Raw genomic sequence first — 25,531 nt, forward strand, 5'->3', positions numbered from 1 at the left:
AAGGGCGAGTGGGTACGAGTTCATAGAAATCTGGTTTTGTTGCAAGAGATCTAACTTTAAAAGCGCTAATATAGAAATATTAGAAGGCTTTGATTCTGTCGGCAGCCATCTGCTGATCCTATGGAGGCCGGCTATCTAAAACTTCCGCATCTGTGGATATAGTTTGCGATTAAGGGCCTTATATAGATTTTCGCATATTTGTAAGATTTAGTAGTAGCTGTTGTATTCTTATCGATACGCAGGGTTGCATTTAGTATCAAAGCAGAAAGCTTTTCGTAGTAGCTTAATTGTGAAATTGAAAACAGTAAACAAAAGCAAAGCTTTATTGCGTGCCTATTGAAATTGATAGTGAGGGAGAAAAGTTTGTTACTTAAGCAGAATCAAATCCTCTGCTAGGACCATTTCTACAAGTAAAGCCTAAGGACAAACATGGCAGCTAGTATAAAAGATACAGATTCAGGTAATACAAACTCGTTGCCTCAAGACTGTCAGCTAATATTGATGAATATTAATCTCTCTCCAGCCAACGAAGAATTTGATAAACATTTGAGGTATGTTTTGCATATGAAACCCAAGGAAGATCCACCAAAATGTAATACATATGTGGTCGAATTTTTCGGCGTTTTGAGCCTAACCGATTTACGTGCGCCGGAACGAAAGCTGTGGTACATTTATTATTGTAAGCAGTCGGATATAGACCAGACTGTGGATCAGATTCACCAGAAATATGGCAAAAAGAATATGTATGACCTATTCCGGAAGCCGGTATTCAGTGGAGCTGGCTTGCGCGCCAGTGTCAAGAAGCATTTTTCGGAATTAAAATGGTTTACCAAAGGAAATTTACTTGAGGCGCCACCAAAGAGTCATTTTAACGACGAGCGCGTCTGTAAAACCATAACGGATCTATACAACATTGAGCAGCAAAGACTTTATAACTATGTAATGGTGAAAAATCAGTGGTACTGGAGGTACAACCATTAGGTAGGGTCTTATGTAGTAAAACTCTGTGATTTTAGATAAGTGATTGCATTATTTATAATTTATGTTATGGTCATAAAAATATATTTCTGGAATCAGTCGCTTATAGCATTTCGATTGAATTTTGCAGTCATAAAAGCTGCAGTGTTGTGTAGATAACATTGCTTCCGTTTTCATGCCGCACATTTGGGGGAAATACAATCGTTCTTGAGCCATAACGTTCATAGCCAATAAAATACTTTCACCTCAACAAACGTGAGCACTGTCGACGTCATCATTTCTTTCATACCGAAACAGAAGCAGCAGCAGCCAAAACATGAACAACATAATTATCTGCATTCCGCTTGTTGAGGCATTGGTGTGTTTTCCACATGAAATTATTATTACCTTAAGCTAAGTTTCTTTCCCTTCTGCGTCGTTAAAAACATGAACGTAATATTTTCAAAATTTGCTAACCCTTCGTCCTGCAAATCTTAATCTCTAATGTTGAGAGCTTCCGTAGTTTGCCCACAAAGAATTCCAATCCACAATTTATCGTGGTCGAGTGCATTTGAAATTCCGCGTCTAACCGTTGCAACTCAAAATTTGTAAGAATAAACAAGTGTTAAGAACAAATAAATTTTGTATTAAACATAAAAAAGTAGCTCAATTCAGTGGGTCAGTTGCTTAGACACTGAATCGATGTGTGGCCCAAAAATTGATGTTCCTTGAAGTATCTCCCACGATGCTGGCACCGGCGCTCCCTATGGTCCTGCCGACCACACAGGAGGCAGCCCGTCCGAGATCGTTTTCGTTGCGTCTTCCATACGCCGCAATTCGTCTCAATGTGTCCACGCTGACCACATAGCCAGCACTGTTGCTTGGTTTGATAGAAGGAGCAGTCGTGTCCTTCGCGTTGGGTGCAGCGACGACAGCTGTGGCAGTGGACATAGCTGGGCTTGACGCACATATCACATTCGTTACAATGTCTATAGGTCTGGCCATTCTTCGAGGTGCACTTCTGACATCGGCCGCAGTGGAGATTATCACTGGCCGTGTGATGGGAACATTTCGGGCAGTACTTGTAGCCCTCGTTCTGTGGCAGGTTCAGTAATTGCAGAGGCACGTTGGTGAACAGACGGACGGGCGAACCGCAGTACCGACTCTCCTTGCCAACATTCGTGTACCTCGAGTGGTTGGAATAGTTTATCCGGTAGTCGCTCATTTCCATCTCTGGCATTTCCTGCCTGATGTGGTTGATGGAGAAGTACGGAAATATCCAAAATATAGACAGCGGGGTAACGGGCAGCTGGTTGATGCGATTGTGGCGCCATCGGAGCGCGCGCAAGGTGTGGGCAATTAGTTCTGTTCGGCACCCAAACGGAGGATCGGTCACTATCAGCAAACGGTCTCCGCTGGAAATTCATCATTTGGATTTATGTACACATTGTTCTTAAAGAAACAACTCACGCAGAGCATTGCAGGAACTTTTCGAAAGGTTTACGCTTGTAGAAGAAGTGATTGTTGCACATGTTGTACAGGCAGAACTCCTCCGGACCAAGGTAACGGGCGAAGCGCTCATCCAGATCCAGGAGGAAACTTTTGTAATTCGCACGCAGGCGAAAATGCAGCCGAGGAGCGCCCATGCAGACCACCTTGCTGTCATGATGATATCATCAGGGATTATATATATTAATCCCGCAATTAAATTCCACTCACGTTATTCCCAGGCAACGACACTGATCCGCCAAGAAGTCCAACGCCGCTTCATCAAAGAAATACTGAGCATTCACTTTATCCTGCGCTAGAGCCAGTATACTCTTTGTTGGGTCGGAATCAGATGGATTCAGAACGTGGCCGGACGCTTCTGGGTAGTTTATTTCAACTAATACGTCCTTCAGTCTACTACGCTCCCATTTATCCGCGGCCATGTGGAAATTGCATAGTTTGGAGTCCCTGTGGGCCGAACAGGCATAGTACCCCTGCTCGGGACGTTGCGACTGGCGGTAGAAAAGCACTGTGGGACCATGCTGACAGCTGGGATGTTGTTCCACCTCGTCAGCCCAGTCTTCTTGCACTTGAAGCAACAGCTTTTCATTTGTGTTTTCCTTTTCCGGCATTTCTCACTCCCAATGTTCGATAACGTAAACAAGGTCTGGCGCTGTCCTCTTTTCATATCGATATCGACACGGTTCAATACAAAGTTTTATCATAAATATAACGCTATAGCTAAAGCTACTTACGTTTTAAGACCGCTAGGGTCCTTCAATGTACAATGATATCAATGATTGAATACACCGATCATGTCGCAAGCGAACTTTCTGAATTAGATCCCAGATCGATGACATCGATGTTGGCTCTATTATGTGGGCTAAGTTCGGGCTTAGAGACGCTATATTGTTGTTGAGGAACCAAAATTGAGGCATAAAACATCAAAGTCAAGTATTTAAAACAAGCCAGTCAAGTAATAAATTAATTCATTAATCGTTCTACCTAGCTAGAAATATGCGATGGAATATCGAAAACGAGGAATATGTATAATAGAACTGGAACTCGTCAGTATATTTACGGTATATTTTTAAAATGAGAGGGTATATTTTGGTATATTTCTGAGGGTCGGACGATAAATCCGCGGTCACGCTGCAGTGAAATAAATTTCGACGGCTTTTGCACTTAAATATAAACCGTAGAATAAACATTTTAAGATGGTGAGTTACCAGCTTGGTAGATTGCATCTTTCATAATAACGTACAATAAAAACTCTTCACCAAAGCGCTCGCGTACTCCCAAGGATGGAAGTCATTCGCACCGCAACCATGCCAGGTAAGCCATAAAAAGGAAAAAAGGTGACCCGGAGTCTTTAATAGTGCAGTTACAGGAACTACAAACACAAGCGTTCCGGATCGTCGTCATCGTCTGGCTCCTCATCGTCTGGCTCCTCATCGTCTGCCTCGTCCAGGTAAATACAACAAATGTAGATATCGAGTAACCGGGTATCGACATCGAAGTAGGCTATATTCTGAATTGTCATTTGGAATCCTTCATTTTAATTTGTCGTTTCAACGAAAGTGGTTCCTGCTGCTAAAAAAATTTTGCAAGAAGAAAACCAATCAACATGTAAGAAAAAGTGCGCATTAATTAATTGTGTTTTCCAACAGGCCATTTATTTGAACTTATTGAAAAGCTAAGCAAATTTTCTTCCCATCGAATCAGAACTCAGAGCCACACAAAACACAATTCGCAAACATTTTTTAAGTGTCAAAATCAATTTCAATTGCAAAACACACAACAGAAAGAAGAACAGCCAGAACCATCGAAGATTTTCTAACCAAATTCCATTCTAACACAAAATCAAGGTCTCATTTGAAGTACTATGGGAACCACCGCAACTCAGGCTCACGTCGCCGTTCGCGCTCGCGTTCTCACTCGCAATCCCGCCCCATATCGCCTTCAGGAGCACGCAACCGCTCTAGACGCCAGTCACAGGACCGTCAGGTATTTGAATGCGATGCGTATGAATTATTCTTGATCTTTTTTAACGTGCGTATTTCATAGATTGGAGGATCCTCGGAAAGTTCCAAGACAAACCGCTGCATTGGCGTCTTCGGCTTGAGTACCAATACTTCCCAGGAGAAGGTGCGCGACCTTTTCAGCAAGTACGGCCGCATTGAGCGCATTCAAATGATTATCGATGCCCAGGTAAGTTAGGTTAAAAGTGCACACCCCCTAAGTTGCCAGACTCCACCACTAATGGCGGAACAGCTTTAAGTGTTTGCTGTCCTGTCCGGTTGGATGTCTGGCTAGATAAAAATAGGTAACAATTGTGAGTGCTTGCTAAACAAACATAGCAAACAACTAAAGGCTTGTTTCCACATCTTCACACATTTCCATGTTTGTCCACATTGTTCTTCTTATTTTTCTAATCCCTCGCTTTCCCAGACCCATCGCTCGCGTGGTTTCTGCTTTATTTATTTTCATAATGTCGCCGACGCCTGTGTCGCTAAGGATTCCTGCTGCGGCATGGAGATTGACAACCGTCGCATACGCGTTGACTTTTCAATAACCCAACGTGCCCACTCTCCTACTCCTGGAGTCTACATGGGACGTTCGTTTCGGTACGTACTATTTGCACTAGTCTAGGGGTTCCACATTAAACACATTTCCTGCAGCAACCAGTATGGTCGCTCCATCTCACCGTGTGGTACTCGATATCGCGACTACGGTTCTTCAACAACTAAGGATTCTCGCAGTCGCTATCGTGACTACCGCAACGAACGCAGCGACCGCGAATACCGCAACGAACGTGCAAACCGCTATTATCCGAAGGAGTCTAGTCGCAGTCGTTATGTACGCAGTCGCAGCGTTTCACGTTATCGTTCGCGTTCGCCGGTGCGCAAGTGTAAGTGCATAATCAGCTGAAGAGGATCTCAGAGATGGACAAATAAACATTTTTTTCTTCATTCCAGACCGCACCTCATCGCGTTATAAGTAATTCCAGTACAAAACGCGCCAATTGCCAAAACCATGCTCATCGTCAAGGCCCATCTGTATTGCTTTTATTTTTTGGGCCTTAGGAAACAAGACGAGCACACTTGACTGAATTTTAACAAAACACTGGCAAAATAATCGCATCTTATGGCTTTGGGGAGCAATTGACAAATTTATAACTCATACATCATCTAAACTTTTAATCGGTTGTCTTCGTTGTTGCTGTTGAAAAACGTAGTTTGTAAAAATCGAGAATTAACACGAGAATTACATAATAGAAATCTGGCACCAAAAGCGGGCTGTAGATGCCACACACTCATTGTGATATGTAGTTTAAGCAGCAGCAACAGCCTGATAATAATAATAAAATTAACACACTAACAATCATCCATATTAGAATTAACTTTTATCGTAACCATTCTAAGTGTGCAAGTACAAAATATTTGCTTATTTTAAGGAATTGCCGCTTTGTGAAGGTATAAGCTACTGTTCTCTTAATTTTAAAGGTTTTATTCTGTTTCCATCGTCTCTTTAAGCACTCGCTGGTCTATTTTAAGGCTTTATGCGATTATTATTTTTGTGTAAATATTTAGCCACTACTGAAGGTCTGATTTTCTCGATTAACCAACCAATAATGTTATCCATACTTTGCCCACAAGTACTCGCTGGCCGATGTCGAGGGCACCGCATGCTAACTAACTCACTAACCATAAGCTTGTGTCTTGCAAGTGACTGCGAGTGTATGTTATACATACAGATGTAAATATTTGTATTTGAATGCAAACAAATTAAATAAATAAGGATTTCAAGCAAGTCCTCATGTTACTTATGGATTGGGATTAATGGCTGCTGCTGCGGCGGCGGCTGACGTGGAGGCCTCCGAGCCGACTCCTGTAGCCTGGGCGGCGCGCGAAGCCTTGTAGGCCACCTCCAGAGTCTGTTGTATTACTAGCATATCGCTCTCTATGCTGCGCGCCCAGTTCTCAACGTCGCCCAGCTCTTTCAAGGCGCCGCTAAAGTTGTCTATCAGCTGCAGCCATTGATGGGTCTGCTTGGCAAAGTTCGTGGCCCCCACATGCAGCTGCTTAGCCTCGGCGTCCAAGCGCTTCTGGTTCAAGTATGCCTGGGCCACACCCACGTTTAGATGGTCCACCAAGGACTGTGTGAGTTCGTTGGACGCTTCGATTGCCTCCTTCCTGCGCACCTCTGCGTGTATTACATTATAATCACTTACGCAGCTCGACAATCAAATGACTACAGACCTTGCTCTTGTTTTCGCTTCACCTGCTCCTTATGATGCTCCTTAACCATAGAAGTCAACATTTTTCCGTAAGTTTAATTAAATCAACTTTTTGTCAACAAATGAGAACAGCTGTTTCATAGAGATGGGCAATCTCTTCGATTGTAGAATTATCGGTTTATGTGCTATCGCGAATATTTGAATTTTTGTTGCATATTTTATTTGAAAAATATCTAGTATGAAGAAACTTTTGTATTAACATATTTTCGTCAACAAGTCAAAAGCCCCCGTACCATTGCGCACAGGGAGGCCGACCATCAAGCGACTTGAAGGGGAATTGAGGTCATCCGACCTGCCGAAGCCGGCGGCGCTCTTTAAGAATTGCAAACTCGACTCGAAAGACATTTGCTGGAGAGGAGAGGAAGAGTGCTCCATGCCCTTGCGCGACAGAGGTTGGAAGGTGCCATCAAAGGTCATGTAATCAGCTATCAGCGACAGGTGCCGACGATCCACTGTAATGCCGTACACCTTGAACACGTTGCTAACCTCCTTGACAATGACTTGAGACGCTGCCTCAATGCCGTAAGTGCGCGCTATGGCATGAATATCATTGGAGTACAACCGATTCACATCCAATACCTTTTTGTGATGGAACATTTCACCCATATTGATGCCATCCGTCTTCAGGAGTTGCTCATCGTCGTTGCCCTTGTAGATGATGGCTCGCTTAATGTGCGGCACCTGGTGGACTACACTCTTGGCTGCCAGCTCACGTATAATGGAGGTCAGATCGGGCTTCTGGTAGCGAACACTCAGTTGCAGTTTAACCTTGCACCACAGATGATTCTCCTTGTCAAAAGTGTAATCTTTCACCATTTGGTTGCTAAGAAGCTTCTCCACCGACTTGTCATCTACATCGGCGTTCTCGTTGCCGTCTCCTCCGTTCTCCTCGTCGTCTTGGTCCTCCTCTTGCTCCTCATCGTCGTCTGTTGGCGGGCATAATAGAATAGTAAGAACTTTAATGATCAATATATATCATTTATTGGGAATACTAACCATTAGCATCGTGTAGTTCTTCAACATCATCCGGATCATCGTAGTCCTTTTCATCTGTTTTGCGTTGCTTCAACTTCAGTCCTGTGGTGTCGTCATCGCCCTAAAGAAAAGTATCACGATATTAGGGCGCTGAATTAGCAGATATACAAGTTCTTTGTTTACGCCATCATCCGATGAATCTTCATCGTTGTCAGCAGCGCCTTTGTTCGGACCCATATAATCTGCGTTGTCCAGATCGTTATCTTCGTCCTTATTGTTTTCGCCCTCTTTTTTGTCATCGATTTCGATTCTAGAAAATGAATGTTTTTGCGGTCAAAGGGCTACTCTTCCAGAGCTACTCTTGTACTCACATTTTCGATGTTTTTTTGGCATTGGAAACTTTGAGGATGGCCCGAATTAGCTGCTTGAAGTAGGTCTGGTGCATGTACTTAATAATCCGCTTTGGTCGCACACCATAGTCCTCTTTGTAGACCTCTCTGGGCAGGAACTGGAAGCGCAGCTCATACTCGTAGGCTCGTTCCGGCTCCAAGCTCAGACTGGTGCTGATGTGGACGGCTGCGAATGGGAAATTTCACATAAATAAGATATTTCTTGAAAGCTTATTCGAATTCTTACACTCCAAGAGATTGGCCAGAGTCACACAATTCAGAGCTATGCGCAACTTTTCGGCTTGAGCTTGCTGTCCCGGCCTGATGGGTATGTCCATGGAGGGCGTCTTTATGTTCGAGGAGGCCAGCATGAGAATCTCTCGAAGACGGGGAATACCCAGAGTTACGTTCATCTCACCACGACCGGCAAAATGGAAAGTGTTCAGCGTCATCTGTGTGGAGGGCTCTCCAATCGATTGGGCGGCAATCAAGCCTACGGGTTCTCCCGGCGCGGCCAATGCTTTGATGCTCTTCATACGCATTATGTCGCTTATTGTGTCCTTCTGGCTTGGCTGTTTGCGCGCATAGTCATCGATGAGTTTGCGCGTCCTCTCCGAGACGCTGCCGTAGTAAAGATCTTGCTTGTAGACGGCCACTGATGGGTCGGGACATGGAGCGTACTTCTTGCGATACAAGGCCTTGTCCTCGGCATCGGCCTTCTTCCACAATTTAAGCAGACCTTCGTCAAAGCGACTCCGACCTGTTTTCGCATTGATCTCATTGGGCCGCTTGACCTCTACCTCCTCGCGCAGCTCCTCAGAGAAATGAGTGAAAGCGGCCCGCAACTTGGCTGGTTTCTTTTTCTCCCAGCTCCGTATGTGCTTCTCATGGCGCAGCACTTTGGCCAGACCCTCCTCATCCTTCATCACCTGCAGCAGGCTGGGCCGCAAGATGGCTGAAGCATTTTGGGTGAGGAAGTCCGCACAGAACTTTTCGTTGAAGAACTTTGATTTGAGAATATCCAGACCGTCCTCGCCGTAGAGGAACTGCACGACACTGTTATCGCTATCACGGACAGTGAGATCATAGTGGACACTCAAGCCCTCCAGATGCTTGATGAGGCAGCGCTGCAGGTAACCGGAACGAGATGTCTTCACTGCAGTATCAATTAGACCCTGAAATTGGAGAGTGATTTAATATCCACAATGTGGGGCACGGAAAGACCTAAATCTTACCTCACGACCTGCCATGCAATGAAAGAAAAAGTCCTGCGGCTGTATGCCGGTCATAAATCGCCCATCGATGAAGCCACCCGACTTGGGTGACGTCTCAAAGGAAGTGAAGCTTGGCAGAGACTTGCCCGATATCATCAAGGGCGGTCTTTTGCCTTCCAACTCAATCTGCCCGAGAAGGCAGGAGATTTGCATGGTGTTGACCATGGATCCCTTGGCACCGGACAGCACCATCAGCTGCAGATTGTTTGAGGGGAACTTGGTGATGAGGCCACCAGGCAAGCAAGTTCTGGAAGGAAATTACAATTGTCAATGGAGCTCCCGTGGAGGCAGAATATTCCCGGCATACTTGTTGATATCATTGGTGAAGCCGTCTAGCAGTGATTTGTATTTGCGATCGAGCAGCACTCGGAATTTCGGATCCTTCACATAGGCCTCCTCCATTTGCTCGGCCAGCTCATCGTGGGGCGGGACATCGCCCAGCTCCAAGGCTGCGGCAACGGCACTGTTTCCCACGTCACGACACTCTTGTATGATCTGTCGTCTCTTGCGATCTGCCTCGCCAGTGACCAGAATGTCCTTGACACCCAGAGTAAAGCCCTCCAGTTGCAGAAAGAATGTGAAGACCTTAGTGAAGGCTGTGAGCAAGCGGGTGGACACATCGCCACCGTACAGCTCGTACATGCAGTGGATGAGGCCAAAAGTGGTCGCGCCGTACTGCTGCTTATCCAGAACACCGACCAGAAGCTCGCCTCTCCTTATTTGCACCTGGCTCTCGCTCAGCTCATGTTCCTGAGGATTGCTGCCATGCAGTGCTGGACGAGGACGTGCTACGTTCCAGTTCTTTGGGAAATTAGGAATCATTTTAGAACCGAGAAAACTATTCGAACTGATCCACTTACCTTGCCGCCGATCTTCGCAAACGAATCTAAATTGATCAGCTCATAGCCGTCGGGAATCAGGTTTATAATAATGGTGGACAGGACCTGCTTACCAGACCAGAGCATGGCCGGCTTGATCAGGGCCGGAGGCAGCAGCTTGACGTCTCCCTTCAAGTTCGAGAGCCCCTGGAAGACCAGTTGCTGGTAGTCCTCGCGGTTAAAGAATCGTCCGCGAATGGACAGCTTCACGCCCGAGATGACGTGATCCTGAATGAGGCCACCCAGGGGAGTGCCATCCTTTGGCACCAGGTAGTTGCTGGCCACATTCACCAGATTGTAGGCCTCCGCTCGGGCCACCTCGCTCTGCGGATAGTGGGCATTCATCTCGTCGCCATCGAAATCGGCGTTGTATGCCTTGCAATTCGAGTAGTGGAGGCGGAAGGTCTTCTCGCCGCGCAAAATCCGCGCCTTATGGGCCATGATGGACGGCTTGTGCAGCGAGGGTTGACGATTGAGCAGCAGACAATCTCCGTTGAGCACGTGACGATGGACAATCTTAACGCCGTCCTTGGGATTGGACAGCAGCAGCTTGGCCATGCTAGCTCGCTTGGCTGCATTGTCCGCGGGTATGTAGGTGGTGAACCCATTGCTATCCTGTATGTAGTTCGCACCGGGATGGACGTCCGGTCCGTTCATTACCATTTTGCGTAGATCCGACACGTTCCACTCGGTTACGGGGATGGGGTAGGAGAGTTTTCGGGCAAAGATATCGGGTATGCCGATCTCGTCCACGTCTATATTGGGATCGGGCGTGATGACAGTACGTGCGGCATAGTTGACTCTCTTTCCCATCATATGCTTTCTGATGAGACCATCCTTCTTCTCCAGAACCTGCTTCAGGCCCTCGGCAGACTGCACTTCCCTCGACATATTCACATCGAGCAGGACATCGACTGATGTCTGCAGGGACAGCCAAGCATTGTACAGCTTCTCGTGGGCATTCGATCCCTTCATATCCTGGTAGGCGGCCAATGCATGCTCCGTGAGCTTCTCCTGATTGCCCCTCATGTGCCTCAGCACCACATTCAAGACGTTGTTGTTCTCGATGATGTTGACGTAGATGTCCGTCTGGGGATTCCCCTTGACCATGCCGTTGACTACATTCATGGGACGGGCGCGAGGCGCCGTCACTGGTATGGTGTCCATGAAGAACATATCCACCGGGGAGTACCCGGAATCTGCTGCATCCGTGTTGCTTAAGCTCAGAACGGGCATCAAAAGCCTCAATAGATCGGGATAGTTGGCATATATTTGCCTCAGATAGCGACGGCACTCATCTGCGAAAATGACCTTGTTCTGGCCACCGGTCTCAGCGCCATCACCGAGGCTGCAGGAGGAAATTGGTTGGTTGATTAGCGACTAAGTACTCGATGTACTCGATTTCTGCGCCCTTACCGCTCTTTGATGTCTGCTATGGTCACGTAGAAGACCAATCGCCGATGCATGTACCGCACATAGCGCATTGACTTATTGCAGTGTCTGCATTTCTTGCCGGGCCGCTGCAGGGCAGAATGTGTGACGGCCGTGCGTAAGGAACAGGTGGACTTCGTAGAATGGGTGGGTTCCGTTCCACTTTTCAAGAGCAGCTCATGCATGGCAGCGATGCGGGGATGGACGGCGTCGCCATTATCCAGCTTGATCAGCTCCTCGCTGTTCTGACAGACGATTTCCGATTTGAAGATCTCCAGCTCCTGCGCCTCAATAATATATCCGGCATCGATGAGTCGCAGTTGAAGCATAATAATCTCACATTCGTGATCTATAAGGAAAAGTGGTTAGATCCATACGATACTGTGGTCTCCATCATTCATTATCCCTCACCTTTCATTTGCAACTTGAAGCAATGCAAACAGAATATGCAGAGCAGGCGCTGAACCAGCTTAATGAAGAAGGGATTGTAGACGAGAGTGCCCAGCTCTATGTGGCCCATGTGGCCGGGACAGTCCTGCATCTTCAGGCACGTCCCACATGGATCTATGCAGCGTCCGTACGAACCCATGCGTATATCATACAGACCACCTGGCATGGGATGACCCAAGGCATCGAAGGCGATGCCAGTTATCACCTTTACGACGCTCAGCTTTCGTATCTCCTGGTCGGTGAAAACAGCAAACTCCAGGTCCGAGGGGAACATGTGGACATCCAGCGGCGTTTTAGAACCCATTTTAATGGAATTTCTGAACGCTTTTTAGTCAAAATTGATATAAATAATACGAAAACTGTAAGCGCGCACGTGTAGTCAAGTAATCGATATATATATCCAGTACCGAATAGCTGTAGCGCTAGTGAAGAGTTTTTGTCGATAGCAAAACAGCTGATAAAATGCCATTTCACAACACTTATTTGCCGCTTTTAATCAGTTCACAATTGAAATTCAAATTCAAATTTGAAACGTGTTTTATATTTATTTAATTACGCACAAATATAAACATTGAAAATATAAGTGGATAGACTACAGCTAAGATTTGTTGGTTACTTTTAGAACTTATCACAAGTCAACTGATATTGCCAGTTCTTAACAGCCAGATTTGGCTCGAATTTGCTGGGGACAGGATCCAGGAGTTCCTCAACAGTCCCACTTCCTGCTCCAGCTCCTGCTCCTCCAGCAGCGGGGGTAGCCTTGAAGTCGTACGGCTGTAATTGTCTGGGACGTCGGGCACGTTGGTTGAGAGGCTGCTCCCTTCGCTCGCGTTCAGCCTCGCCCTCGCCTCGCTCACGTTTCGCTGCACGACCACCTTTGCGCCAGGACTCGACACTGGCAATGCCCGAGGTCGCCTGTCCATCCTTTCTACCGCCAAAGATGGTCGTCCAGCGAAACCACTTGTGTCATAAGCAATAGCAGTCCGACGCCGACGATGCGTTTCGTCTTCCCAGCGAATCCGGATTGCGTTTCAGCAGATAGACGCAGAGACAGAGACAAGCCAGAAGAAGACAGACCAAGCCCAACATTGCATAGAAGCCCTGCCGATAGCGCGCTGCATCCGCGTGGGCCTCCAAGAGACGCACCCTCTGCCCCAATGCCCCACCGCGGAATTCATTGTCCTTTTCAAGAGGCAGCAGCACCTGCCAGAACCCATAGACGCGCTGCAAGTGACCGGAAAACCCGGAATCCTGTTGGTTGCTGGACGTGTAGGAGTTGGAGAGGCCGGCTCTGTACGTGTCGTGGCGATTCGTCCGTGACAGGCTGCGGTCGATGCCCGCTGCCGTGTCCCCTCTCAGCAGTTTATCGATTTCGGCTTCGTCCAAGCCCCCAGACTGGATGGGCTTCGCCTGTTGCTCGCCCAAGCTGTAGATGAAGGGATTCTGGCGATTGTAGGGCAGCCAGGCATCGTAGATTCTGCCTGGCGTGGGATTGCCGCTCTTCACGAAGTTGGCAAAGGCTCCCCGCAGCTTCCTGCAGAGCTGCTCCTCCTCGCCAGTGAAGCGACGTCGGGCTATCTGCTGGAACAGACTCGGCCCCAGGAGCAGGGGCAAGTCGGAGCTGTGCGAGGCACCCGCAAAGAGGTTCTTTCTGCCCCTCATGTCCATCGCATGGGACTGGTCGAAGACATAGGCGTAGCTGGTGGAACCATTGAGCATGTCCAAGAGACGGAAGAATGGCAGCTCGTAGAGGGACTCCGACAGGAGTCGCTGCATCCCATTCAACAGATGGACGACACTTCCCCCCCTCTCGGGCACTCCGTTGAAGTAGCGCCACTTGATGGCTGCCATCTGCGAACCGTTCTCATCGTTGCCCGCCTCCAGAGAGCGCAGGACATTGGGCATCACTGTGTGATTGATGTACTCCTGCAGCGCCAGTTGGCCCTCTCGGGCCACATCCAGCCAGTAGTCCTGCAGGAAGGCGCCCTCATTCGAGGTGATTCCCAGGAGCACTGGAGGGAGCGTCTGATTGTGGAGTCGCTCCTCCAATCCTCTCCACAAGACAACCCCGAGCTGGTTACTGCCGTTGCCATGGTTGTAGACACTCTCGTAGGCTCTCAGCAAATCCTCCTGGCTCGTCCTGCGCAAGCAGCCGAGCAGTTGCCGGCGCTGGGCTTCTTCGAACTGGCAGCCCAGTTTCTGGATCAGCACTCGGCCCGTTTCCATGATGCGCTGATCATGCCCAGAGCCCAGGGAGCGCAGAACGGGGCCGGGCGACATGAGCACCAATTGCTTCACCAGATTGGACTCTTCCAGAGCACTGGCCAGAACCAGAGCTGCTCCTCCACTGCCATGGCCCAGTAGGGTGATCTGGTCCGGATTGCCCCCGAAGGCATCGGCGTTTCTTTGAATCCATCTGATCGCCAGCCTCACATCGGTGAGTCCGTAGTTTCCCGGCAGCTGACGATGCCCCTCCCCTAATCCCAGCCAGCCGTAGATGTTGTTCCGATACTGCACGCTTATCACGACGATTCCCTCCGCGGCCAGGTCCAGGCCATTGATGCGATTCCGAGGCCAATCGTAGGCGAACTCCTCGCCCGTGATGATCACCGCTATGGGCAGTTTTCCGTACCGCAGCCCCGTCTCCGGTGTCCAAATGTTCAAGTACAGGCAGTCCTCATCCGTCTGCGTGGCTCTGGGAATGCCGCCACCGCCGGCGACCCCTCCATCCGAGCCCTCATCGTAGATGGTGTTCGAGAGTTGGGGGCAAATGGGCCGCATGGCCATGGCCTGGAGCGTGCGATTCCAGTTGAGGCTCGGCTTGGCGGGCTTTATGGAATATACGAGAACATTTTTAGATACTTCACCTCCATTTGCCTCAGTTTTTGGATTTAAACATTACTTACCGCAAAACGCAGGTCGGCCACGGGCGGCTGGGCATAGGGGATTCCCAGAAAGGCATAGACAGCGCTACGTGTCCCATCCGGAAAGACCTTGAGCTGAAATCGATGGATGGTTGGCATCACTTCACACTTGATCGCTTCGGAGTACTCACGCCAATTAGATCGCCCTGCTCCAGCTTTATGTGGGTTTGCTGGGCCCCAACGGCAGCCAGGAGCATCAGGAGGCGGCAATGAATCCTTAATGTGTTCCGCATTATTCCAACGAGCACTTTTTAGCTTTCACTTCTACAAATGTGTATGGCACAACACTTTTGCATAGTTCATGGCGCATTTAAGCGCATTTATTAATTATGTCGCTTTATTTTTTATAAAAAAAATTACATATATAAATGCTTCGTTGGGGATATTTTTTCACAGCGAAACTATTTGTCCACTCGACGCTAGAATGTAAACTGAGCGACACACAAAAAAAAAAAAACAAACACCATCACCATTTCATGGAAAATGTTTTGTGCTCACCAAAATTTCTGCTAGAATTATTTCAATGGTTTTCTGGTGTCATTACAGCTGCCGCACCGCACCGCACCAAATCATTCATGCATCCATAGATCAAAACAAGAGAGAACAGAGACACCACCACGCAACAGCAACAATATGGCATGGTTGGTATGCATGTGGCAGGAAGGGAGTCGTGTCATGGTTACGGCTCCACTCGCTGGAGCTGGAGCTGGAGCTGAAGCCTAAACCGAAAATCCATCCCCCTATTCCCATCCATTCGAGGGTTGATTGGTGATTGATTCGAAATATAGTAGATGCATTCTTCAGAATTGCTTTTGTACTAGTTTGATGGCTTGCTCTTGATTTTCTGGCATCCAATTTCATTACATTTTCAGTCTTCCCCCCACGGAACTTCTAGTGCCGCCCTCGCACTTGTTTTTCATTGAGTTCGACTTTTATTCGTACTGTTAATGTCCAACAAAAATAACTCAGAGCTTCCCAGCCCCCGCCTTCCCCGGCTGCCAGATGAAGTTGTCGCATTTCTCGTATTGCCGGGCACTCTGCAGCAACTAATTTTCCATTAATGGTGGAGTAATTCCAGCTCTGGTCCACTCTGGTGGTGGATTCTCGACCGGTCCGACTCTGTGCGCCGAGGCGGAGTTCCGGTCTGCGGACTTTAGCGGCCGATCATTTGTGTTTGTGTGCGGGAGAGTGCTCATAATTAACATCAATATAGTCATGACTCTGACTCCGAGGCTGTTCCAGCATCGCATCTCCCCCCGGCCAGCACTGGGCGCATTTATCTATTTTAATTAGTTTAAAATATAATTTGTTTGTTGACCTACGCGGATTACCAGCAGCTCCCTCAGAAGCCAATCTGCCATTGGCTCCCGCTCCCACTCTCCCTCCTGCTGCCGTTTCCAGAGCGATGTGCATAATTTCCAGTTAATTACGGGCCTACAAAATGCACATTTAAATGGTCCCCCCCCCCTGCCATATCCATCTGCCTGGCCTGGCCTGGCCTGGCCTGGCCTGGCTTAATCAATTTATGTTTGCCTATGTGGGCGGTTCGCTTCTGTTTGCCGTCCTGGCCGGTTCAGCGGCGGTTCTGGGCAGGTCGATGTTCAATTATAACAAATGGCAGTCACGTCCTACTTTGGCCATTGTGATGTCCCTGCATGTTGGCCATAAACAAATTAACGTTGCTGTTGGCCCTTAAAAACCACGCCAAAGGCTGATGCCCGGTGCTCATCTTTGGTCGGCGCGGTTGGTTATTAAATTATAAGCTATTCGAATATATGTATGTACCTACTATACGTACATATATGTGAATATAGAAATGTATACCCTCATTATAAATTCACATTACCACAGAGCCTCAATCTGCAATGATGTGCGACCGCCGAACGCCAGCACTGATTGACTGATAGTTCCCATGGCAGCTATTAAAACCGATTTTCAGATATAAATTTACTCAACATTTTGGTATTTGTATGGTCTTTCCCATAAGAGAGACGATTGTTTATAGAAGTTTTCTCTCTCACTGCAACATATTGAAGTATCCAAAAAAATCACAGAAAATTGGCACTTTTAACTTTTTTAACGAAAAAATGTCCAATGCCTTCGCGGAGATATGCTTTTACATTTAATAAGTTGGAAAACTAGCACTGAATATTATATGAATATGTTATAGATGGACAAATATTATAATACAGATAGTACTATCCAATTCGCATTTTTGCCCCAACCTCAAGAACCACTTCTGTTTGGCTTATATCTTTGAAACCAGGGCAATAATATGGCAATTTTGTTGGTAAATATACAGTGGCGAGCACATGTGGATACATGTTTATCACTTTTCACTTTAAGCGCCTGTAAAATCTTTAAATATAAATCAATCCTCACTTTATAGCAAGACGGTAGCCCGACGCACAAGACTAAATTCCTGAAATATCGTCCCAATAACTCGAGTTTTCACTGAATCCAGTGGCCTGCTCAATAGCCCAAATCTAAATCCCATTGAAAATCGATGGGCTCTGTTTAAAAAACATTGGAAAAGTACGAATCTGCCCCAAATGGATTGGGTGAGTCTTTGGGAGCGCGAGAGGTCGGAGTGGCGCATGATACCTTGCCAGCACCTACTAAATTTAGTCGAGAGTATGCCAATACTTATTCGAAATATGATAAAAGCTAAGGCCCTTTGGAACAAATATTTTTTAAAAATTATTACAGTAAAAAAATTTGGACACATGCTCTTTTCTTGAACAAATTAAAATCTCTCAAGGAAAAGGATCTTTTTGAATTGAAATGATTGTCTTTTTTCATTCTTAATAAATTAATGAATCTTTAAAAAAAAGAATCACAAGGATTGATTTATATTTAAAGATTTTACAGGCGCTTAAAGTGAAAAGTGATAAACTGTATGTCCAACCAATTACAATTCAACGAGAATAATTTTCTTTTTTCAAAATTTGACTTTTTTATTGTTTTTTTTTTTTAACATATTGTCGTGCGAGATTTGCATGATCTACTCGCCGTAGATTAGCCAGGACTACTCCCAGGCGACAGCCTTCAAGTTTATCTGCTAGACTGCACATCCACACATTTTTGAAAGAGCCAAAATTTCTGCCAACGTTGTTTCCCCTTCTGCTTGCAAATTAATGAAGTTTGGCGCTTCGGTGCACTTTGGCTTCGTTTCGGTTCGTTCAGCGTTCAGAGGGAGGGTCCTTGACAGCATTTAATTACAGTTCAGGATGCGAGGACAATGATTGCTTGAATGGCGTATCATCGATGCAGGCGTGTCTCCATTGATTGAATCAGTTAATGGACTCTTTCACTCAACCCTTCAGCCTTGATTTGTAACTCTGCCAAAAGATGTGCCCAAAGCGCAGTTTTAAAGACTCTTAAAAAATGGTTAATTTCTAAAATTCTTAAATGTACGAGCATTTTTGGTGTATTTTTCCACAGGCTACACCCCACTGGTGGTCGCTCGCTTCCGACATTGCAAGCCCCGTTGACACTGTCAAGGTTTTTGTATTTTCTCTTTTTGGGGAGTCCTCCGTTTGGGGTGCAGCGAAACGCACGGCGGACAGCAGCCAACAAAGCAACCGCCAGAGTACTTCCCCCCACCCCCCACCACCCTTACTATGGTACACATATGGTAGTTGTAGTATTTCGCGCTACAATATTTTGCATTAATTAGAAAGTGGGCCATGTTCAAGCACTCCACCACCCCCCCTCCCGTTTACATGCTCGAGTCCGTTAAGTGCTCCCGACTTGTGTGTGCGTGGCTGTGGCTGCAGGCATAAACAAAATGGCTGCCGCTGCTGGCATTCGCGCTGTTTGTCTGCAGAACCGTTAAATTAGGCTTAAAGCAGCAAAAAAAAAAAAACACGAAAAAAACTAAACCGAAAACCCCCCAAGAACCGCAACAAGTTTTGTGCATTGTTTTGCTAAGTACCTCCTAACGCAAAACTGCTGCAGGATGCTGGTTCGTCTCCTTGCTGTTATTTCTGCTAATTACGTAATTACAGCAGAAGGCGCCTGCCACTGGGTACAACCATTGTTCCAAAAACAAAGCGAGTGCTTTGAACTGTGCTTGAAATTCACAGAATGGTGGATTTTCTTAAATCATACATGGAAGATATTACAAACATAGGTTATTGATAATAATAAATCGCGGTATACTGGAACAATTAGCTTTAATTTCACGCCTTGATCTCTGCGTCTGGCAGCGATTCTCTTTTTACTGGTGTTCCTCTGCTGTGCTCTCCAGCTGTTACTCTGCTGTTGATCTGCTGTTACTGCTTTAAATGCTGTTGCTATGCTTTTACTCTGCTGTTGATCTGCTCTTACTGCTGTTGCTCTGCTGTTTGTCTGCTATTACTCTGCTGTTGATGTGCTGTTACTGCTCTTGATCTGCTGTTACTGCTGTTGACATGCTGTTACACTGCTGTTACACTGCTGTTGCTCTGCTGTTTGTCTGCTCTTTTTCTGCTGTTACTGCTGTTGACATGCTGTTACACTGCTGTTGACATGCTGTTGATCTGCTCTTACTCTGCTGTTGATCTGCTTTTAGGTATTCCTCATGCGCAGATTGAAGCTATTATCCTTAAATCATAATTTTTATAGATCCTACTTTTTACTGCAGGCAAAAACACAAGTCAGATTCCCTATTAAAACATAATTTTGAAGATAATCCTATTATAGAGGGGGGTGCCTACAAATTAAAGCTTAAAACCGTTGTAAGTATCTGATAATCACTTTATTAAACCGGAGATGTCATAGATTTTAATGCCGTTGGGCTTCCGCTGCGCCCCTCCCACCCATTGGGGTTATGTACATAAATCAAATATAAATTCTAATTAATTGAATGTTCAATTAATCCTTTCATTGAATGTATATTTAATTACTATAAATATAGAAAGTGTTTTGACTGTTTCGCTCCCGAACGGCCTCTTCTCGGAGCAAATCAACTCTGGCTGGAAGGGAAAGTCTGAAATCCTTGCTAATTGACATACGATATCCTGTCCTATCCGGTCTATACAAAAATCTAGCAAATATGTACACTCGACAAGCGAGGACATGCGAGGCAGTAACAAATATCAGTGGCAGGCGGAACATAAAGGATGCAGCACCCATCTGCATTCCTCCTCCTGCAGCTCCAGGAGGAGCTGTTCTCAGGCACAGAACGCTCAACTTTCCCAGGCATTTCATAATCGAAAGAGCAGCAGCAGCAACAACTGAAAATTGGCTTTTACTAGAATGAAATTGAGTAAAGAAGTTTTCAATATGCTTTGGCAATATGTAGGCAATAAAGTCGCTCCGAATATCATAAATATTTTCATTAAAAAAATGAAACAAAAGCCAAACTCTCGGAAGGCTCTCTCTCACTGGCCCAGAGCATCCTCGGTCTGAGGCTGCTACATATTGTTGCACGCAACAATATGCACTCCAGAAACATTTGTGTAAATTGTTTTGCAAATTGTTTTTCCATTTAAATTCTGTTTGCGGCTGGCAATAAATGTAGCAAGTTCTGACGAGTTTATTGAAGCCATTGCAAAAAAGTTCTGAGCCGAGAGGCGAACGTCGTAACAATATGCAGCCTTTGGTCAGCAGCAGCTTGCCCCGACGGTTGTGGCAGGCAAATGAGAAATTGTGGAGGCCTACCCTTTGATTCAGTTTATCGTGTATTGAAAAGGGGGAAACCCACCAGAAGGCGGGCTGGCAGTGGGGGAGAAAACTATTTCCGTTTAGCTAAGAAAACTAGAAACATGGATACGCATTTAACGGCAATGAAATTTTGTGCTCGCTCGAAAGTTTCTCGCTAATTCCTTCCTTGGCAAACTTTTGGCTCAAGGTGTCGCAGGAGCATTCCTGCCTCCCCCACGGTGGGGACTCCTTGTCGAGCTTGTCGAATGGAAAATAAATTAGCTGCTTAATTGAGAGACAGATAAAAGTTGAGTTTCATTTAAATTTTTATTCAAAAATCACATTTGTTGTTTGCCATAAATACGTAGGTAGATACATATATATATATACCTATATATATAGTTATATATATGTGTATGCGATGCTTTGCCAATATTATATGGTATATGCTGTTTCGTTATGTAATTTACATTAGTTCATGTGTGTGTGTGGGTGATTAAGTGTGTGTATCTGTGTGGCTGTCGCTGTGTTTGTAATATGCCTCAAGCTTTAACAATCTTCACTAGGCAATAGGTTTAAGCACATTTATGTATTTTATTTACTCATGTTTAGCATATTTTCATTTCAGCTGCAGCTTACAACATTGTTTTCTTTTTATTTCCTGTACAAATAGAAAACCAGATTCCATGCAAATCATTCACTGCACATTCATTTATCTCAAATGTGAATTTACAATAACCAAAACGCAAAAATGGAATTAATTAACATTCGAGAATCACCCTGCAGCGCATTTGAACAGATTTAATTGCAATAATGGCATTGATGGGTTCTTTGAAAATGCAGGACAATGGGGGGGGAGGGGGATTGGGGATGGGTTGGGGATGGGTAATCATTCTTAAGCTCAGATATGTGTTCATTGAAGCATTCAGCTCCTGTTCGAAACGATACTTGGGGCTATAATCATATGTAATAAAAGGGAACTTGGTTCAGGCCTTCCTTTTCTTAATTTATTGTCAGTTCTGTCAGGCCCGAGGCCTTGCAAAGCCCATCGAAAGGTGCAGATCCATCGATTAGCAGGTGAGAAGTCCACTTCAATACCCAAAGCTGCTCTTGGGAATCGCTTAATTGAAGTGCACATCGTTTTCGAATAGGTAATTCGTAAGTGAACCCATTCAAACTACCCTCAACGTTACGTGCTCTCTCCCTGCCTTCTCTTTACTCCCTTGTCGCACAAAAAAAAAAAAAAAAAAACTCTTTTTATACGAGTGTTATTGAAAAACACATGGGATTCATGCGATTCATGCGATTCATGCGATTCATGGGTTTCTTTTTGTCCAGTTAATGCGGAAAATAATTGATTATGCACAATTATCCCCATAACGTATTTGCATATGGGGCCAGGATGGGGACTGATGGAGGGATATCCTATTAGTGGGGCGGGGGGGAGGTTTTCGGGGATAATCTTATCACAACATTCATATTCGTTTTTCCATTCCATTGAATTTTTTTGTTTCGGTTTGGGCTTAAGTTTAATGTTCTTTTTTTTTTTGCAATAAGTTTGATTACCATTTTCTTTAATTATGTTATTTGTATTGTTTATTAATTAACGGATTTTTCAATGCGTTCTTTTGGCCTTATTCTTCTTTATTTTTTTGTTTTTATTTTGTTTCTTTGTGTGGGCGGGGCGGGGTCGAGGAGCCTTTTTGAGTATTTTTTGGTCAAGTGTTTTTTTGTCTTGGTTTCTTTTTTGTTTTTGTTTTTGTTTTTGGTTTCTCTTTTGTCTCCTAAGTTTATGTTTTTAAATTTGTATAAAAAGTGCAGTTTTGTCTGTTGTTCTGTGTGTGTTTTTCTGTTTTGTTTTGTTTTGCTGTTGTGTCAAATACAAATCCACAAATACAATTATATACAAAAAATAAAACACACTGTACAAAAATTTTGGTAATTCCCTCAGTTCCACATTTTTCAGATACATTTGTGTGCGTGCCTGTGTGTATCTGTGTGGTGCACATCCTTCGCCTTGGGCCGCCGCACAGCACACAAATACATGCATGTACATTTATCCGTTTATCTGGCATTTTTGTTGAGTATTATTGTTATTCGTAGTCAGCGGCAAACATTTTTGATTTGATTTATGTGCATGCGGATAGGGAACATTTCATTGCATTTGTCGTCTCTCCTGTCTCTCCGCCTGTCTGTCCGTCCGTCTGTCTCTCTATCTGTTTCTGACATGCCAATACTTGTGCACACACACACACATAGATATAGTGACATATACATATTACCCCGATAAGCATACATTTTTGACTGATAAATGTTAAACAATTTTGCTGTTTGGCAGTCAAGAGTTTGCCGAGTTTTGGGCAACATTCCATTACTTTTTGGCATTATACGATTTCATTTCAATTTAGTACGATGAACCAGCTCAGCAGCTCAAAGATGGATGGTTGAAAGGGGTTCAGGGGATTGATTTGAACGAATACGAGGTTGTTCTGATAAGCCCGATGTTGGCAGTTTCGCAAAAGATATTTACTAACTATCGTGTAGTTCATTCTTTTAGGGGGCTACTGTCAAAATTTCAGCCGAATCGGACTAGTGGTTATTTTTCGACCACGTTTGGAAAAAGAGGGAAATCGCTTAGCGAATTCAAAAAGGGCTTGGATTCTGTGCACGGTGACTCGTCTCCTTCGATGGCGACCGTCAAAAATTGGTTTAGCGAGTTTGATGAGCCTCGCCCAGGTGCCCAAAAACCCATCAAAACCCATGACAGATCGCCGATTAAGAGAGCGGGAGATAGCTGAATCAGTAGGCATCTCAAAAGAACTCGTGGGCCGTATAGTAGGGTGTACTTCCACATATCATATGAGGGTGGTTCAAAAGGTTTGCCCGCCTCTTAACTGAATGGTCTCTACTGTCAGAATATCCCTCAAACCAAGGCCAAGATTGATAACGATGCACCTTCAATTTCAATCATAAAAAAGTGATTTCCTGAATTTCTTTGTGGCCGTACAGATACAGAAGATGCCGAACGTCCTAAAGATGAGATCTGATTCTATTATGTAAAACCTATTTTTTGTTGAAGGTAAACAAAAACTTGAGAGACTCTGAATTGAAGGATTAATATTCATCCAAAAATCTGTGTCTCATTCAAAAAAATCCTCGTTTTGTGCGGGTACCTACTGTACCTGTCAGTGTTACTGCAACGACCCTTTTAATTGACTCCCTGAAACTGGTTCATTCGTTGAAGGTCGATTTCCATTCGAAATTGATTTATTTCAAATATTTGCCGATGCTCGCTGACCAATCAGTCATTTTCCAACTGGTTCCAATCGAACTATGGCATCGTGGCCCACCCAACTCGTTTTGATATGTTGAAGCTATATATTTTTAGCGGATTTCATCTTGCACTCCACTCCGATTATTGCCCTGCGCACTTGAAAAAGGCTAAAAGAGAAAATGGAATTCCAAACGAAATATTACAAAAAAAAAAGAAGAGAAAGGAAATAAAAATTGTACAAAAGTGTTCATCGGCAATTGTTGTGTATATTTGTGGTAAAAAATATGTATATAGATATATATACTTTTGATATAGTATATGCACGTATAGATTGGCTTAGTCTAACAAAAAAAATCTCTCTTCTCGTCTCATTTCATCTGATATGCGAGTGGTTTTTAAAAAGTTGATTGCAGCTTGATGGCTGCTACTGATGGCCACGCTGCTGATTACGAACTAAAAGCTGAGTTGTCCAAATACAAATTGCACATAACAAAGTGGAAATGAGAAAGCTACTAAAGTTAACCTTAAACTTAATATTGCTAAACATAGTACTAAAGCTACTCCTCTGGCTTTTGTGCACACTTGACTGAAGAATGGCTGCTCGAATGGAGCTCTTTTTTGTTTGCTATTGCTATTTGACGTTGAATTTACATTGGTTACTATACGTTAAGGAATTGGATGGAGCCTCGAGTCTGCAACTGAAACTGAGAGGCGTTCACGCACACATTTACATGGGCTTACAACACTATAGCTATAGCTACACATACACAGAGAGTGGCAACAATGCGACAGGCGACAAACATTTACAAATACATAGAAAACTCAACGCGCACGGTACAAAAACATACGCAACTATACACACAGATTATACAGATTATACAGATACAGATACAGATACACATACAGATACACATATTGATATAGATAGAGAGTTATACACATAATACACATATAGAAAAAGTTCTTGTCTAGCAGTTTGGCTAATTTGAAATTAGCATAAAACGATGGCAAAAATCGACTGCTGCTGCTCCTGCCGCTGGCAGTTTTACAACTACATACATGGCTAATCGTATCGTATTCAGAGTCCTATTATATATACACACACTGCTGTTACACATACACATGCATAACCGCAGCGTCGAATGCTTACACACACAATACATACTGCTGCCGCTGAGGATCCTAACTAACTTCTCGTCTCGGTTCTCGTCTCGTCTCGTCTCTCGTTTCGCTATTAATAATAATTAACATAGTTTTTTGCATACAGCATTAATTTCTTCTAAATGGCTATGAGTGTGTGTATGTGTGTGTGTCTGTTGTGTGTGTGTGTGTGTGTGTGTGTGGTGTGGTGTATTCAGTACTATTAACGCTTGTAGCTATTGCCAGAATTCACATAACGCTAGCTGCCAACCAACTCAATCTGACGATATTTTTTGCGCAAATTGGAAACTGGATCACGGTACAGCATGGGATCCATACGCAAATTGGAACGTATCAGCGGCATATAGCTGAAAAATCATAAAAATTAGTATATATCCTATTCATAGATGGGTGTACGGGCAT

The 25,531-nt window shown here is 44.9% G+C and overlaps 7 protein-coding genes across 9 annotated transcripts in view; 2 read left to right on the forward strand and 5 right to left on the reverse strand.

Annotated features, from left to right (window-relative positions):
- Positions 1-78: 78 nt before the first annotated feature.
- Positions 79-1,593, forward strand: LOC108158543. Its single transcript, XM_017290952.2, has 2 exons — positions 79-460; positions 524-1,593. The coding sequence occupies exons 1-2, from the start codon at positions 430-432 to the stop codon at positions 979-981; spliced, it is 489 nt and encodes a 162-aa protein (XP_017146441.1). The 5' UTR covers positions 79-429; the 3' UTR covers positions 982-1,593.
- LOC117185743 (rRNA N6-adenosine-methyltransferase ZCCHC4) lies at positions 1,342-3,495 on the reverse strand. Of its 2 annotated transcripts, XM_033391352.1 has the most exons (5): positions 3,451-3,495; positions 3,201-3,349; positions 2,677-3,125; positions 2,428-2,616; positions 1,342-2,372 (listed from the first exon to the last, which is right to left on the reverse strand). In XM_033391352.1, the coding sequence occupies exons 3-5, from the start codon at positions 3,075-3,077 to the stop codon at positions 1,637-1,639; spliced, it is 1,326 nt and encodes a 441-aa protein (XP_033247243.1). In that variant the 5' UTR covers positions 3,078-3,125; positions 3,201-3,349; positions 3,451-3,495; the 3' UTR covers positions 1,342-1,636. The 2 variants fall into 2 exon arrangements, with proteins under 2 accessions (XP_033247243.1, XP_033247242.1); XM_033391351.1 differs by lacking the exon at positions 3,451-3,495 and having other exon boundaries at positions 3,201-3,445.
- Positions 3,496-3,555: 60 nt separating this feature from the next.
- LOC108157980 (transformer-2 sex-determining protein) lies at positions 3,556-5,832 on the forward strand. 2 transcript variants are annotated; one of them, XM_033391353.1, is made up of 8 exons: positions 3,556-3,665; positions 3,731-3,780; positions 3,836-3,916; positions 4,314-4,452; positions 4,513-4,656; positions 4,897-5,072; positions 5,127-5,356; positions 5,424-5,832. In XM_033391353.1, the coding sequence occupies exons 1-8, from the start codon at positions 3,663-3,665 to the stop codon at positions 5,447-5,449; spliced, it is 849 nt and encodes a 282-aa protein (XP_033247244.1). In that variant the 5' UTR covers positions 3,556-3,662; the 3' UTR covers positions 5,450-5,832. The 2 variants fall into 2 exon arrangements, with proteins under 2 accessions (XP_033247244.1, XP_033247245.1); XM_033391354.1 differs by lacking the exons at positions 3,556-3,665; positions 3,731-3,780; positions 3,836-3,916 and adding an exon at positions 3,975-4,074.
- LOC108158546 (biogenesis of lysosome-related organelles complex 1 subunit 1) lies at positions 5,833-6,855 on the reverse strand. The gene is made up of 2 exons (XM_017290954.2): positions 6,708-6,855; positions 5,833-6,651 (listed from the first exon to the last, which is right to left on the reverse strand). Exons 1-2 carry the CDS (start codon positions 6,766-6,768, stop codon positions 6,272-6,274), a joined length of 441 nt encoding a protein of 146 aa, XP_017146443.1. The 5' UTR covers positions 6,769-6,855; the 3' UTR covers positions 5,833-6,271.
- Positions 6,856-6,882: 27 nt separating this feature from the next.
- LOC108158541 (DNA-directed RNA polymerase I subunit RPA1) lies at positions 6,883-12,548 on the reverse strand. Its single transcript, XM_017290950.2, has 10 exons — positions 12,104-12,548; positions 11,678-12,041; positions 10,244-11,609; positions 9,691-10,184; positions 9,345-9,630; positions 8,357-9,284; positions 8,092-8,296; positions 7,904-8,030; positions 7,742-7,841; positions 6,883-7,671 (listed from the first exon to the last, which is right to left on the reverse strand). Exons 1-10 carry the CDS (start codon positions 12,444-12,446, stop codon positions 6,941-6,943), a joined length of 4,944 nt encoding a protein of 1,647 aa, XP_017146439.1. The 5' UTR covers positions 12,447-12,548; the 3' UTR covers positions 6,883-6,940.
- Positions 12,549-13,094: 546 nt separating this feature from the next.
- Positions 13,095-15,471, reverse strand: LOC108161002 (cocaine esterase). Its single transcript, XM_017295309.2, has 3 exons — positions 15,198-15,471; positions 15,049-15,141; positions 13,095-14,971 (listed from the first exon to the last, which is right to left on the reverse strand). Exons 1-3 carry the CDS (start codon positions 15,297-15,299, stop codon positions 13,109-13,111), a joined length of 2,058 nt encoding a protein of 685 aa, XP_017150798.1. The 5' UTR covers positions 15,300-15,471; the 3' UTR covers positions 13,095-13,108.
- Positions 15,472-24,214: 8,743 nt separating this feature from the next.
- Positions 24,215-25,531, reverse strand: part of LOC108159662 (exostosin-1) — a 64,273-nt gene continuing 62,956 nt past the window's right edge. The window contains exon 10 of the mRNA XM_017293139.2: positions 24,215-25,476. Coding sequence (XP_017148628.1) covers positions 25,368-25,476 — 109 coding nt within the window. The 3' untranslated portion in view covers positions 24,215-25,367. The remainder of the gene's footprint in view (positions 25,477-25,531) is intronic.

This window comes from Drosophila miranda, chromosome 3 (genome assembly GCF_003369915.1).
Source record: "Drosophila miranda strain MSH22 chromosome 3, D.miranda_PacBio2.1, whole genome shotgun sequence".
NCBI classification, from domain to species: domain Eukaryota; kingdom Metazoa; phylum Arthropoda; class Insecta; order Diptera; family Drosophilidae; genus Drosophila; species Drosophila miranda.

Bases quoted from the DNA above. Each gene is read 5' to 3' on its own strand.
- LOC117185743 (XM_033391352.1), bottom strand. From the start codon at position 3,077: ATGCCGGAAAAGGAAAACACAAATGAAAAGCTGTTGCTTCAAGTGCAA. The intron at 2,617-2,676 runs GTGAGTGGAATT...TCATCATGACAG, and splicing joins TGTCGTTGCCTGGGAATAAC to CAAGGTGGTCTGCATGGGCG. The intron at 2,373-2,427 runs GTGAGTTGTTTC...ATGAATTTCCAG, and splicing joins AAGTTCCTGCAATGCTCTGC to CGGAGACCGTTTGCTGATAG.
- LOC108158546 (XM_017290954.2), bottom strand. From the start codon at position 6,768: ATGTTGACTTCTATGGTTAAGGAGCATCATAAGGAGCAGGTGAAGCGA. The intron at 6,652-6,707 runs GTCTGTAGTCAT...TAATACACGCAG, and splicing joins GAAGCGAAAACAAGAGCAAG to AGGTGCGCAGGAAGGAGGCA.
- LOC108158543 (XM_017290952.2), top strand. From the start codon at position 430: ATGGCAGCTAGTATAAAAGATACAGATTCAG. The intron at 461-523 runs GTAATACAAACT...ATCTCTCTCCAG, and splicing joins TATAAAAGATACAGATTCAG to CCAACGAAGAATTTGATAAA.
- LOC108161002 (XM_017295309.2), bottom strand. From the start codon at position 15,299: ATGCGGAACACATTAAGGATTCATTGCCGCCTCCTGATGCTCCTGGCT. The intron at 15,142-15,197 runs GTGAGTACTCCG...CATCGATTTCAG, and splicing joins AGCAGGGCGATCTAATTGGC to CTCAAGGTCTTTCCGGATGG. The intron at 14,972-15,048 runs GTAAGTAATGTT...TATTCCATAAAG, and splicing joins TGGCCGACCTGCGTTTTGCG to CCCGCCAAGCCGAGCCTCAA.
- LOC108157980 (XM_033391353.1), top strand. The intron at 3,917-4,313 runs GTAAATACAACA...CACAAAATCAAG, and splicing joins TCATCGTCTGCCTCGTCCAG to GTCTCATTTGAAGTACTATG. The intron at 5,357-5,423 runs GTAAGTGCATAA...TCTTCATTCCAG, and splicing joins GCGTTCGCCGGTGCGCAAGT to ACCGCACCTCATCGCGTTAT.
- LOC108158541 (XM_017290950.2), bottom strand. From the start codon at position 12,446: ATGGGTTCTAAAACGCCGCTGGATGTCCACATGTTCCCCTCGGACCTG. The intron at 9,285-9,344 runs GTAAGATTTAGG...CTCCAATTTCAG, and splicing joins ATTGCATGGCAGGTCGTGAG to GGTCTAATTGATACTGCAGT. The intron at 8,297-8,356 runs GTAAGAATTCGA...TCCCATTCGCAG, and splicing joins TCTGGCCAATCTCTTGGAGT to CCGTCCACATCAGCACCAGT.